This window comes from Clupea harengus, chromosome 1 (assembly GCF_900700415.2).
Source record: "Clupea harengus chromosome 1, Ch_v2.0.2, whole genome shotgun sequence".
Taxonomy (NCBI): domain Eukaryota; kingdom Metazoa; phylum Chordata; class Actinopteri; order Clupeiformes; family Clupeidae; genus Clupea; species Clupea harengus.
The window spans coordinates 19,079,825-19,095,343 of NC_045152.1; the positions used below are offsets into that span (position 1 = coordinate 19,079,825).

Genomic DNA, 15,519 nt, shown 5'->3' on the forward strand with positions numbered 1-15,519 from the left:
GGTTGTGTACATAGTAATTCTTGATCATAAGATAATGAGCTCTACAGGTGACCTAAGAATCACACAAACGAACCTGCATTTATAGATCAGTATATCTATGACACGTGATCCATAGTGACTTTTGCCACACAAATCATGGTCTTTCTACCTTTTCCTCTTTCTTTTTCTCTCTCAAAAGTACAGAAACTTACAAAAAATGTTTAATGTGAAAATATAAAAAGTAAAATTATAAAATCATATTCGTCATATTGTGCAAATATTTCACTACAAAGTGTAATTCTCCTGGATATATGTGAGGTTCTGGAGTGCCATTTAACATAGTCAGAACACTCTTAGGAATAATAAACAGCTGCATCAAAACTGGTTGCACAATACCCTGATTCACTTTATAATGAACTGCGGAAGTCTAATTATAAAGCATCGATACGACACAATAGGGCCTCTGCTTGTCACTTGAGCCTTACATCAGTGACACACTTCCTTTCAGGCCAATTAAGTCTGCCTTTGAATCACACATTCACATCAGATGTGTGTGGGCCATGAATGAATGCGTGTGTGCGTGTCCTCACTGCCTCCAGGTGCGTGACCTCTAAGGACTGACATTTGCATTAGAACTGATATCAGAGGAGACCTCCCAAGTGCTGTTCGTCGGACAGATTGAAAAATTAATGTTTGATTGTGATTGTGATTACCCTGTGGTTGATTAGGAGGGAGAACATTGTACAAAGATTGCCTCCTACAGATCGTGACTAGGGTGCAAAACAAAAGCTGCTAATTAATCCCCCTTAGTAAGACACTCTTCTCCTGCCATATGCCATGTGGAAGAAGGTGTAATGAGGTGCGCTATTCCCCAGCATCTTCATTTCCAGTTCCAGTCAAAAAATTTTGACCTCTGCAGCTCACTAGAATTCAAACATTTCGGTGTAGCCATAAATATATATATAACGGTATATACTGTTTTATTTCAGTGCTTTGCAGAGTAGAATAATGAATACTAGAGATAATCTGATCAAGGGATTCTGGAACAAAGTATAAAAAAATATACCGCCAACCCCATACACAAACTAATGGATCTATTTTTATTTATAGTTCCTCTATTATCACAAATAGCTTTCTATTTGCTTGAAACTAATGATTTTAATTTGATTTGCTGTAAACTGACAAGCTCTATTAATCCACACTGGATCGTCCGAGCAGGTATTGTTTCACCCTCGCTGAATAATGAAATAAATAACAATAAAGTCCCGGTGAGGAAAAACTGCTGATTTTAATTGCATCCTAATCAGCATGCGATTTCATTAGCAGCCACTGACTGCCTCTGACTGCCAGTCACTCACACATTACCATGCCTTTGCCGGCTTGAGTTACGGGCCTGGTGGAAAATCGACCATGACAGGCTCCTTGATTCATTAAAGTGTATTGATTGGCTGAACATTTCCCTTCTCAATGGAGGATACAGAGAGGAGGCAGGCAGTGAATTGAGAAGGTATTGATCCAGCAGCAGGGTGTTCTCATTCAGAGGACGGCTGGAGGAAATACACAGAAACAGCCCTTCAGCAGGGGGGTGTCCATCTGGAGCTACGCTCACTGACCAACGGCTGGACTAACTGATCTCTAAAGGTGTCTGAGGGTCACTGTTGGTTTCAACACATGCACCTGTAGAATTGAAAAAAAGTCTTGTGTTGTCATGTGACTGGGGCTACGGAGAATGAAAAACATAGATATTCAGGTGAGACGCAAATAGATACTGAACTGAGGTGAGGACCTGGAATGTAATCAGCACTAATACCAACAACAAGGAGAAGCACATTACATATAACTATATCCACTTAAATTGCCTAAACTGCTTGGATCCATTAACAATATTTATGTAAATAACATGAAAAGTGTCTGAACTCAGCTGGTGGTCTGTACTCCCCCTTAACTCTATGACCTCTCACCTCTGACTCTTTGTAATGGCGTTCAGGGACCTCATCATAGGCGATGTCAACAGAGCACACCTCTGTTGCCTCATCCTTCTCCAAGCTGTCGAAAATCTACGTGAGAGCAGTGACATACGAGTGAGTTATTTTCCTACTACAGGGACAATTAGCTAAATGGGTATATGGTGACAGAGGAAGTACAACAAACAAAGTAATCATAGTCACGGCTGAAACCTAATTAAAACAAAACAAAATATAGCTGCAGGCAGCAATGGCGGGTTCCTCCTCAACATTCCAATCATTACAAAATTGACATGACACTGACATGTATTTCATACATGTACACAACATTGGACAGATAATTGGATCAATGGCTGATTTGAAGTCATTTTTTTTAAATTATTCACAAATTGTCACTGTCGAGAAATATCCATGCTGGTGACATTATGGGTTCTTGAGACTTTTTTGTTTCCCATGAGCAATAAGTCATGGGTACCAAGTTTTAGACATTTTGGACTGACAGGGTTAAAATGCCACCCTTTTGAAAGTGACAACTTTGAAGCGTGTTCTGTCAGGCCACCTGTGCTCTGGTCAGGCCCTTAATGCAGAGATCCATTCTTTAAAAGATTTGATTACAACAATAACTGTATGAAAGTGAGGATACACTTCACTAAAGGATGTTTGTAGGTTATTGTACTACTACAGCTTGCTCTGCCCACACACTTTCCCCCATCCCATGCTGTTTCCTCTTGTCCCAGTGCAGGTCACAACCAAGGGATAAATGCGGCGGGCCGCATGAGGATTAGAAGTAGCCCAAAAATTAAGTCCACAACAATAACACTGTTTCAAAAATTTCCCAAAACTGGTTAAAAATCCATGGTTATAGGAACTCTCCCTGAATTGACATCTCCTCTATTCTCAGTCATACACAACTGACAAGAGGCATGGCAGTGAACTGGACCAAGGTACAGCTAATGTCCAGCTGTTTGCAAGTGTACCTTGTGATGGTACAGCAGCTTGACATACTTTATCATGGTCAGACTCTCTCATTCCCATTTAACTACACAACATGCACAATCAAGGTGACCAACAGTATTATTAACATGAAAGCTTGTCTCGGGGGGTCATGCCATCTCACTACAAGCTTTTGATTAAACGTGAGGACCCTGTTAGCAAGTTATTTCTATTCATGTTTTGTTTGTGATTGAATGGTAATGTCAGCTAGCTAAAAACAATGTTAGTTAGCTTGGCTAAAATGTTTTTTATAGCAACAGATAGCAACAAATCAGATCAATGGAACTTTATTCAGAAAGGGGGGGTGGATGGAACATATACAGTAAAGGTGAAATGGTAGGCAATTGTTCTTGCCTTGAAGCTGCATGCGCATCCTCATTGTTTGTAACCACCAACCATCTAAATGTAAAGATAATATCCAAGCTAGCAATTTTGCCAAATTTGACTGCAACTTTTTAGCATTGTAGAGCAAACACACTCACTGCAAAGTGTACTAAAACGTGTCACCACAGAGCTGCCAACTTTTCAAAAACCTTGGAGTGGAGAAAATGTTGCCGCGCACGGCAGCTACACACGTTGGGTGGCTCAGATATCAGGGAATTGGAATTAATTTGGCGTTGTACCCATGTTGTGCTCTGGCATTCTGTTGGTTTTGAGGCCCAAAGTCTGCCTACTGTGGGGCCTACTGGAGATGGACAACATTGGTTACATTCTGTGAAGCAAAGACTAGCTGAAGGTCCACCCCCAGGACATTTTGGTTTAAGTAGATGTTATTTCCTGCATTCTAGTGGATCTTTGGGTGGTATGCTAAAGATGTTCAATACCTGAACTTATTCTGATTCATGTTCATCTGATCATGACTTGTAGGGGCCTTTTAGACTTGAGCTGAACATTCAACCAGAAAAACTATTCTTGTGCCTCAATGACTGTCTATGTACCACAATATAGCCTAATTAATAGACCTGTGTTTAAGATTTTACCAAGGTAGGTTGATTGACATTTTGATTACAATGGTATTCAACTAATTCTTAACTGGAACCTAACCTATATTGTTAATAATTGTATTTAATGATTTATGAGCACTTCATTTAAGAGCACTTAACGATTTATGAACAGCAAAAATGACACAAGATTAGTTAGGGAGAATATTTTTCACTATTCAAAGCTCCCACCACACGTTCATCAAACAAAAAAGTGCAACAAATAAAGTGCTTAAACAGTAGCCTTTTTAAGCAATAAAATAGATCAACACATGACAAAAATAACTAAAAATGAGGTATCAGGTGCAGATCAGAACCTGGTTAGTCGTTTTCTAAGATCTGTGGGCAAGGTTGTACTGGCCTGTGGCCTTCTTGGAGGCCTTGATGACCTCTGAGTGGGGCTCCCATCTGAAACAGGGCTCCAGGTCAGCCTCTTTATGGCCATTATTGAAGACAGGGTGCCATCCAATGCCAGGCTATTTCTGGTCTTAGTTTTGTTCAGTCCCACTGAACACTGAAACACCCTCTCAGCATCTGCATTCGAATGGGGCAACACCAGGACCAGCTTGGCGACGGCAACAAGCCTCTCAAATTCTTTGGTTCCTGCCACCTATTGAGAATGAACAAAGAACAAAATGGAAAAACATACCATATTTTGTTTTGATTAATACTGTAAGTACACTGTAACAAAGTTCAGATACAACATGCATAGTTTGCATCATGTATGACACGATATAGGCATGCATCAATAATAGCAACAGATGTAGCCAAGCCACACCTGCCAAAAAGAAAGCCAAAAAAAAGTATACCTTATGTTTCCGTGTTGCCATTCCAGCCCAGAAGCTTTCCATCTCAGTTTCGTCCTGAAGGTAGGTGGTTGGCGTGGTCTGATAATTCAGAAACTCCTCACCCAGGTGGTCATGCTCCTCTGGCCCATGGTATGGGAGGAGATGGGGAAACCTATTTATGAAAGTAGAGTTACAGGTTGTTAAGTTATAGGTATATTGTCATCGACCAGCAGCAGTTCATACACATGTCTGAGGAAAAGCCATATAAGAATAACTCAGGTGCAGTTTAGGAGTGAACATACCTCATCATTCCTGTCTTTATGTTAAATTCTTTGGAATACATCTTACCTGTTCAAAGTGTTGTTTGGAAAAGTCTTAAGAGTGAGTCCTTTTCTTTGGCCTGTTAATAAAAAGATAAATGCTATGTGAGCAGCCTAAATAAACAATGCTATGATGATTTGAGCATGCAGTATACCACGAGGTTAACAAGGTGCTCTCATGCTGCTTGTAATGACAGCTGAGTTTACATTCACCACACAAAATCAAGTTCACACACACAAACACAAACGAATAATTTCTTTCAAGATTTAAAGTTTAAGAGAGTGAGTACTTAATTGAACCACATGTCATTAACATATCTAGTCTCTGCTCAGATTGGAGATGAAGATTTTCTTCAGCGATAGATTCTCTTCGCGAGTTTCTCTTCGAATGTTACGAGATGAGATTACTAAAATGTATTCTGTATGTCTGCTCAGTTTTACAGTGCTTCCTAAGTAAAGGTTTGAAAAGAAAGCTTCAGACTTTCTCTTGGAGAAACAGTTATCTATTTGCCAAGCCAATGTAGCAGGTTGTCATGTTAACCCATTATTAAACTGAGCATATCGATTGTTACTGCATTTTTAAACTTATAATTTAGGAGTGTTTAACAGAACAGCCGTTGTTTGACACTGTCCGGTAACTGACATAGCTATCTGCCACCACCTGCCCCCCGCTCGTCAAGCGAAACGTGTCCGATAAAAGTCCACTTTCGTTGGACTGGCCAGCTAGCTTAGCATAACTGTCATGCAGATCCAATGGCATCTAATGCTACCTAGCCTGGTATGCTAATTGTTGGTATACATCGCTAACTCCACCAAATACTCATGTCGCTAGCTTTAATCTGAGAATGGCATGTTAGTAGTACATTTAATATCAGTAAATTATTTAATTACCGCTGATACTTACATTTACGGTCTGTAGCCTCGTGAGCTATTGCTAGCCACCGTAGCCATCTCGTCCGCCATTGTTTTAGAAATGAATTGAAAACCTGTTAAAATGGCTCCTCCTCTTTCGCGACGTAGCCAAGATGGCGCCCGTATAGGGCGAGTAGTGTCCACATTTTTACACTGCAATATAAATGCTTTATATCAATCATTTTTGAAGATATGAAGTTGCCTTTGCACATGGGAACATGTTGTAGTGTCTTCCACGTGCATACCAAGTTTGGTGTTGATATCTGAAAGATTTGCTGAGATATTACTTCACTTCCTGTTTGATGGCTTTTCTGCTGAAATTCAGTGGCTGTACCGGACAAACGGTTGTGAGGATCAAAATTCTGTTGGATAAATGTTGTGAGGCTTGGTCTGAAGATCATCTCTGGTGATTTTGAAGAAGATTTGACAAAAATTGTAGGAGTGGAGGCCTTTCAAAGGTTTTCGATAAAACCGGAAATTGCGGAAAATCTATATAACCGGAAATTGACGCCATAGGGTGTGTTGAATTCGTCTTGATCCAAGGAATCCAATGGTACCTCATTTTTGAAAATCAGTCAAACGGTTCAAAAGTTACAGTGTTAACAAAAGTCCAACTTTGACCTGTTGGTGGCGCTAGTGTGGTCTAGTGGGAGACATGAAACTTGGTGTGAGTGGAGAATTGACTGTCCTTAATGAGTGTGCCAAATTTCAGAAAAAGTTACCATACGGTTCTAGGGGCTGCCATTGACTTCAATGGCACAAGAATAATAATAATACCTACAATAACAATAGGTTTCCTCCTGACGGAGGAACCCTAATAAACAACATGTGTGAGTAACGTGCAGGAGAAAACACGGCACACACTCCAACTCAAGTGCTTTTCATTTGATGAGCACAAGATGGCGCTCTGGGTTGCTTTTTTTTTGCAAGGTTTTGTCCGCAAGACAGCATTGCATAATCCTCTTGTTCCAGTTCCTCTGCCTCGGCTGTGGAAAGCCCCGGTGTGTGAGACCAAAGCAAGGCAAAGCGGAGCTAGGGGTGATATATGTTGATGTTCAGCTTCATAGGGCAGGGAGGAGTGCTGAAGGCGGACACTCAGCTTTTATTTTTAACTTGGGTTCAGGAGTTCTCCACAACGCTGCTCAGGTTCGTGCTGTCGCAGAGGACAGAAGTGCACAACAATGATCAGATGTGTAAAGACTAACAGAGCCTTTGTGGACAACTTACTAAAACTAACCGAGGAGATGTTCTGAAAAGGAAAAACAAGAGTCTCTGTGCTACAAGGTTACTCCTGAATAGGCTTGATCACCTTGGGCGATTTTAAGAGGGGATTAATGAACTGAAATATAAATCAAGTTCACCTGAGACCTGATTGAAAGATTTTAATGAACTGACAAAAGAAAACAAACATCAGTTTAAGGGTAAAGTGCCATCAATGAGTAAGTTCAAAGTGACTATGATTACATTAGAGTAGAACATCCTCAGATAAACGACTGACATTTCATTCCATAGCTCGGTGGAAAACAACATGTCTCTGACCTTATGAACATCAATCATCTGTGCATGAAATCAGGAAAAAAGTTAGGCCTCTCATGTTTTCACATAAACATTTTCACAGAAAATTGCCTTGTCTGTCAACCCCTTGGAAAAACACAGCACTGCGTCCATCTTTGGCTTAGGAGAAGGTGACAGATGGGCCGTTCCCATTTTCTGCATCATAAAAGTACGATACAGATCAAGCTATTTGCAGCCTTCACACCAATGTTTTTTTTCTTTCTAAAAAGAAAAGCAGTGCACTGAAGGCCCCCTTTTCTGTGAAATGAGTTGATTAGTAACGAGCACATCATCATGAATCATCCTTCAGAACTGTTCTCTTGCTCCTCACTCAAGGTTACGGAGACAAATCTACAAACCCATGCAGTCCATTTTTATGCAGCCTGTGGGCAGGCACAGCACCAGAGCACAGCCCAGCAGTTCCTTGGGTACACCAATTAAGTACGCCAAGTAGATGCTGAATGGAAAATAGCCTTCAGACAGGGCAAAACAAAAAGGGCCTAAACAAAACACCTGTTGAATACTTATTCTATTTCAGAATAAAGCAGTCTGGTGTGTCAGACCCTCCTCCATCTCTTCAGCGAGGCTGAAAGGAGACTGCACACGTCTCTGGTTCTGCCGTGTTTACATAGCCCTGAATTGCAAACATTCACAATGCCGCTTCTACATGAAGGTTTCGCTCATCTTCCTGCCACGGAGGCCTATGTCTGACTCATGTCAGTGTCTCTTTTCATTTCTCACGTAATGAGACTTCTCACATTATGGAAACGTGCATGCTAGGAAGCCTGAAGCTAAAACCCAAACCAGACAGGATATATGGCTCTGGTCAGTTGAGTATGAGAAGACAGATCTGAAATTCAACCTTGATCTGATTTTCACCTCTTCATGCCTCCTACTGAGCGTGTGTCTTAGCCTATAAACAATTTCAGATCATATTCAGTATCCCATCTGCACAGATGAGGCTCCCTTTCAATACATGAACCGACAGGAAATAAGCCACACCTATTCTATGACATGGTTTTCTCAGAGGGGTGCTTCCACTTGAGTGGGAGTGTGGTCGATAAAAAAGGCAATTAAAGTGTTATTAATGCTGCAGCTGGATGCACCAATCAGTGCTATTTATGGGGGCCTTAAGTCGTTGAGAAAGTGAAAGCTTCTGGTGTAGAACCTTTCCATAGGAGTTTTGAAGATGTGAAAAAAGACACCCTGCTAAAAGGTTTTCATCTCACATAAGTCACACATGAAGTCAGATTCATTGAATGGGCAAGGAAGTGCTGCCTGTTTAAAGAAAGTCTTTTAAACTCCCTACGGGGGCCTCAGGTTCCTCATCTAATGGCATACACAGCAAATGCAGCTGTGAAAGTGTACAAGATGCGGCCGTGGTAACATTGATTTTTTTTTTTTTTAGTTGTTATCTTTGTTAATTATAAACACAGAGGCCCTGACCTGCATGCAGTTCAATGACACACTGAGCACAGAAATGAGGTAATGTAGCATCTCAAAGCAGAGGGGACTGATGCACGTGCCCAGAATGAGTAGAATGAATGTGGTTAAACTAACAAATTGTTACTGTGAGATTATTAAACGTTATGGGTGAGACAAACAGAGAAAAACAGTAACGGAGTTATACAGCCTCTGCAAACCTTGCACGATTATAAGAATTGTAATACATAAACAGTTAAATTACTTTAAAGGTGGTGGATGTAATTAGTCTTTCAATACACATTTGACATGTTAAATACCAACCAACAGGGTCAAACATGCCAACATGAGTCAAATCTTTGGTTGCTTCAATCATCAAGTTTAAATCTTCAGCCAATGTTAGCCATAGTTCTTGAGAAACTTACATTGTCATTGGTGCCTTTGTTGTCCTCATACTTGGTCTCTATATGAATGGAGAACTTGGGCAGAAATGAGCACTGCGGAAGAGAACAAGAGAGAACATTAAGTGAAACCACTGATTAGTGCTCTGTGCATAATAACTTCAAACGGAATTAAATTGTGAGTTCTAAACTTTGTCACGGCATTCAGTTCAACTGATTTAAAAGTAATTGTGGCCAGCTATCTGATGCTGAGTGGGGACAAAAAGATTGTAGTTTAATGGGAAAAAACACATTATTATATTATTATAGTATATTAAAGTAATTCAAACTCAGAACAATTCAAAGCCATCATGTGCAAGGGTATTGACATCATTGCTTCTCTCAAAAAGATGAGTGCTGGAGAGTAAGTGGTGAAACCTCAAGATCAGCTTTAGATGATGTGTCCTTAACCTTTCAGTTACAAAAGCAGGCCTTCTCAGTGCGCTACCTCATCTTGAAATAATGAAGATTTTACGGCCTTACAGATCCATGATTTATGGATATGAATATATGACTTCTTTCAGCTACCCCTCTTCATCCTGCCTGTGGACCAGAAGCCCTCCCCTTTCTCCATACCTGATTAATACCTGATTAAATGAACGCTGTACGACCAAGCAATCCCAATGGGCACCTAGTGCATTGATTGGTTACGCATCAGAAGAGGGGAGGAGACCAAACAGTAAAGATCAGTGAGAGTCATATAGGCTGTGAGGGCCACGAGGGACTGAGAAGAGAAACACATGGGGGCTGGGGCATCTCAGTAATTAATGATCTCCGATTCTCCTTGGACCCGCTCTCCGCCTGCTCCCCGCTGATTTGTGTGGCAGGACCGGGGCCCGCGTGCCGGAGAGAAGGAAATGATAAATCGTTCCACGGATGACAAGAAATGGCGCGTGGCGAAGCAGTAGATCACCGTGGTTCTGTATCAACGCCCCCCCCCCCCCTTTTTTTCTGCAGCATCTGTGGCTAAGTGAAACATTAATCTGTGGTTGAGTTTTATACAATGTGACAACAGCAAAAAACCAAGGCTTTCACTGAGTGCCGTTGGAAAAATGTCATGTTGTCAAGCGAGTACTACACTTAGGGCATATAATATCACTGCAGTGAAGTTGAAGCTCTTTGCCAACAACAGGAGCAGACATTAAGCTCTAGGGAGTTCAGCTCAGTAGCCCCACTCTATTTCGTTATGTGTACTCCTGTTGCACAAGCAACAAGCTTATCCCACTTACCACCCTTCTTACAGGTCTACGTGTTCAAATATGGATGTTGCCAAGTTGGGTCCGAAAAATAGCTTTTGGAGTGAATTCAGCTGGCACTGAAACCTGCCCAGCGCTGGTGTTGGACCAACCAGGAGTCAATCCGTCACTTTCAGAGCAACAGAACTGATTCATCTCCCGCTCGCTCACAGGAGCTGCTCATTTGCTTGAGCATCCAGCCTTGAAATTGTATATTGACAGAGTGGTGTGAGACCTCCACTGGAAGAGAGAGAGAGAGAGAGGGAGAGAGGGAGAGGGAGAGGGAGAGAGAGAGAGAGAGAGAGAGAGAGAGAGACCATATTGCTCTTCACTGTGTATTTTTTCAAACTCTCAGTAAAAGCCTTAGCGGAGGAGTCCAATGGGACATACCTACACATAAATACATTGATAGAACTCTTGATGGAAAGCATATCTTTTAAAAATGTATAAGCCCCCTCCTCTCTCTCTCTCTCTCTCCCTCTCTCCCTCTCGTGTGCTTCAAATAATGGTACTATCTCAGAGGGGAAAACCCGTATTTAATTTCTATTGGAGTCTGACTATCTGAGTGGCTGTTCTAAAACAAGTATTCCACTGTGGAGCTAAAGCAGCTGCAGAATAACACTTCAGGGTCGACATGAAGGAACAGATTTTTTGTATCTGGCACCGGTCCAAATGGATATATTTAACCTGGGCTCTGTTCTCCTGCAGTCAGCGGCGGGGCGACTGAACAGCTGTGATGCTTTGTTATGTGGCACGCTGCTCCACGTCCCCTCTTCCTTTTATCGCAGCGGGTAGGCCGCCCCTTCATAGACCAGATTCAGACTACTGCTCTGCGCGCCTCACTATCAGCGCAGGCCATTGCCTGAATTATTTCCCATCCTCGCTGTACGCGCGGGGCCACCGCGGGGAAGACGTGCTCCAGTTACAGGATGGGTCATGAGTGGGTCTGGGGCTGTTTTGTGTTTTTTGTGTTTGGGATCATGGGCCACAGCCATCACCTGGAGAGAGAGGGCGGTACTCACTGTGTACTCTGTGTCAGAGGAGGATCCACCCAGGCATTGAGAGAGAGAGAGAGAGAGAGAGAGAGAGAGAGAGAGAGAGAGGCAGTGAGTGAATATAGAAGGTAGAGACATTCTTACAAAGGCAGTGTTCTCAAAACAAAGGGTATTCTTTGATTAAAACCTCACCTTATATATACTTGCTACAACTTTTTACTGATAGTCTTGCATTGATGCAGGAAATATTGTTACACCTCAAAAGTGACACCTGCAGTTAGTGTGTGAATTAAACCACCAACAGCCATGGAATCAATAAACAAGAAAAACAAAAGATGTTTTTAAACAATGGATGATTTTAAACACAGGATGATTTTACCTGTGATTGTGTGTGGGTAATAGTTCCAGGCCTTCTCCGTCACATAGAATATTTTGGGCACCACGGCTCTCGCCCAGCTGGGCAGCTTGCTGCAGGAGAGGAGGGGGGAGACGGGGGAGGGAGGGAGGAACAGGGATGATTCCCATCCATCTATTAGCTAAACTGGAATAATGTTGTTTTAGGATGGAGGGTGAATTATGGTGATGCTTACAAGCCTGTGTGCTTTTCTCTCGTGCTGCTCATGACACTGATTTATGTGGGGACTTGAAGAGAAGCAGCCTTGAATTAACGGCCTTTCAGCAAAAGCCTTATTATTGAATACACTACCGAAGCTTTGAGGATGCTACGCTCATATTACAGTAAGGCAAACAGTTTTATAGTCCCTGATTTCAGTGATGCCCAGATGATGAGGGGAGCTAACATTAGTGATGATAGGAAGCTGTGCCCTATTAGTGTGGAAGCACATATACTAAGAGACAATAGATACTACTGGACCCAACAGAATAATGTGGTTTGGGTAGCTTGATTATGCTTTATTGGCATTTTGTAATGCATGAGAGCCTCACCTTTACATAAGATATGAAAAGATTTGAATTGGGAGAAATTGGCTACACAGTGCAATTGGCTGCCTAACTACCCATGTGCACTCAAGAGGCAATATACCCATGAGGCAGCTATCCTATGAACATTTCCTGATCATCTCCTAAGACTTAAAGCCCTTATAACACCCCAGAGAGACAGCTGTATTATTATTTGATATATACGTTATATGAGAAACTGCATATGAACTGGGATTACAAATCACTCTGCGTTAGCTGCAGAATTGGGGGCTTGAGTCACCTACCTTATCAAAGGCTTATAAAATAGTGACAGACCGTTAAACACATCTGTCAAACACTAGAGTCCTCTGTGTCTTCGTTAACGAGTCTGAGGCAGGCTGGTCAATCGCCACATCTCAAGTGGGATGTCTGGTCAATTAGATGCTCTTCCGCACAGGTCTGTCTTGGCCAGAGTTTAAAATGGGACCCCATAGATTTTCCATGAAAGTGGCCTGACAGCGGCAATGACTGGAAGAAAAGGACCGTGCTTCCAGGACAGAGCTCTGGCCGTCTGCCGGGCTATTTCTGGAGCGGCTATTTTTGATTTACGAACTGTCAGCCACATTTAACCTGGACAATATGCTTGCAGTCATACCTTCCACAAAGTGGAGGATGGATACATCTGCTGTGCTTTAAATATCTATTGGCCTGAGGCTTTGTAGCTGTTAGACAACATCCTGGTGAACATAAAATAGACTGTTTGAATCTAGGATGAAACAATGTCCACATAGCGGTCAACAGAGTTGATGTTTTGGTGTTTGGCAGACAGCAAAGATAAACAGAAGTAATGAGTCGTGACAGTCGATAATGGATCAAGTGTCCATTTCTAATGGCAGCATGAGAGAGAACACTTACAGCCTGAGTATATCACTGGAGTGTCACAATGAATGCATTAGACATCTCAGAGCTTCTCCAGAGCTGAACCCTCATAACACTCATACTCATACACATAAGTATACTGTATATGTAACATACACTCATAACACTCATACTCATACACATAAGTATACTGTATATGTAACATACACTCATAACACTCATACTCATACACATAAGTATACTGTATATGTAACATACACTCATAACACTCATACTCATACACATAAGTATACTGTATATGTAACATTTACAATGTCGTACTGGTAAAATGCCAGATTGGAGCACTGAACTGATGTATTCTCATACCCTCCTAAACTGAACCAGGTCTGAATAACCTCCTTAACAGAATCAAGTGTATACAATCCCATGTGCACATCTCTACCTTAGTCCACTGTTCTTACAGTCTCTCAAGTACCATGTTTCATGTCATCTACTCTTTTCCAGAAGGACATAAGCCTACCTACTTATTTACTGATCCCAGTAAATGAGTCACATAGGTGTCCTTTATCCATTCTTATGTCTGCCGATATGCTCCTGCCTGTACTTTCCTTGCCTCTACTGAAGCGCCATGTCTCACGTCCATTCCAGAAGATTCTTTTTCAAAAGCAAATACCTGCTTATTGAGATGATCCCTGATTCCAGCCAATGAGTCACTCACTCATGTTCTTCATACATTCATCAGCTTCACATGAGCTCAGTTCATGACAGATCACATCATTGCATGGCTTTTGAAAATAGAATGGTGTCTTCAGGGCTTGATAATATTTTATATATTTTTATAATTTGTGTATTATTTTGCAGGTCAGTGCCAAGCACTGTGTATAGCACATTAAATATTCTCACTCTGATCACTGATGTCTGATTGGCCCCTAACTAATTCCAGGCTTGATAACTACAGTGTGTAAGTCTAATCAGAGTGGGTAAACCTAGGTGACGACTTTTCATCAACAGTCCAAAGGCAAATAGCAACAAAGGCAAATGGCATTCACCCAAACTCACTTTAGTGTTCCCTTCTTACTCATAGCTAAACTGGACTAAATGGGCTGTTGGAGCAAGACATGTGTGAAATGCTCTGCAACACTTTGGTGGAAATGGCAAACCAAGTATTTTCATTGGTAAAATGAAACGGAACCCTATTCTTCCTTGGTACACCCTTACAACCCTCTACACACCCTTATTCATCCTTGTCTTTCTCAGAACAGACAGGAATAAAGAGACGCAATGGACAACAGGAGGAGCAGATGGTCTGGACCGAGGCCCAGTGGCAGACGTACTTGTTGAGATAGACGCGCTTCTCCGTGAATTGGCCCAGGCCGTGTGTGGGGTCCTCGTAGGGCTCGTTCTGGACGACCTCCACGCCCTCCCCCCGCTCGCTCTGCTCCAGACTGTGCTTGCTGATCATGTACAGCTGGCCAATCCTGTACTGAACACACAGGAGAAACACAAATTAATTTATTATGTTATCGTGAAAACGCTCGCTTTAATAAAGTCCTGCCTAGGGTTATGTTTTAAGAGACCACAGATGGCACATGTTTTATTCCAATGTTACGCTTTAGTTCTTTCTTTTAAAATAACTTTGTATTTACTACATTTCCAACTACTCAAGTTCATTACTAGTTTCCCGTAACTCAACTGCCAACCCAACTCTCCTAGTAGTGCTAAAGATCTGTTTACCAGAAAAGAGCCATTTGTTTGTGAACAGCCCATTTGTGGTCAGATGGTAAATTTATGGATAGCGTATGATTTCAGCCAGTGTCTAATAGAACCAACACTAATGTGCCAACACACACACACACACACACACACACACACACACACACACACACACAGAAACATGGTTGTTTCACCACTTAATTATGACTGCTTTTTTTCAATATGTGCTGAAGAGATGCTTTCTTCTCCCTCTTATCCTTGTGTCCTGCTAACAGGTGGTTGGAATAGAATGCAGAGAGCTGTGCACAGGGCAGCCACACTAGGCAGGGGTCTACTGAACTCTTTCATGTTTTTATGGTCTGGATATAGGATACACAGACACAGAGGGTCACAATACTAGTTTGCTTTTTTTTTAAAAGCACATTGT

The 15,519-nt window shown here is 41.8% G+C and overlaps 1 protein-coding gene across 1 annotated transcript in view; it reads right to left on the minus strand.

Moving 5' to 3' along the window:
• Positions 1 to 969: 969 nt before the first annotated feature.
• Positions 970 to 15,519, minus strand: part of LOC105898519 (cytoplasmic phosphatidylinositol transfer protein 1-like) — a 28,337-nt gene continuing 13,787 nt past the window's right edge. Inside the window, exons 2-6 of the mRNA XM_031570254.2 lie at positions 14,714 to 14,862; positions 11,962 to 12,050; positions 11,610 to 11,617; positions 9,338 to 9,409; positions 970 to 2,036 (exon numbers count right to left, since the gene is read on the minus strand). Coding sequence (XP_031426114.1) covers positions 1,857 to 2,036; positions 9,338 to 9,409; positions 11,610 to 11,617; positions 11,962 to 12,050; positions 14,714 to 14,862 — 498 coding nt within the window. The 3' untranslated portion in view covers positions 970 to 1,856. The remainder of the gene's footprint in view (positions 2,037 to 9,337; positions 9,410 to 11,609; positions 11,618 to 11,961; positions 12,051 to 14,713; positions 14,863 to 15,519) is intronic.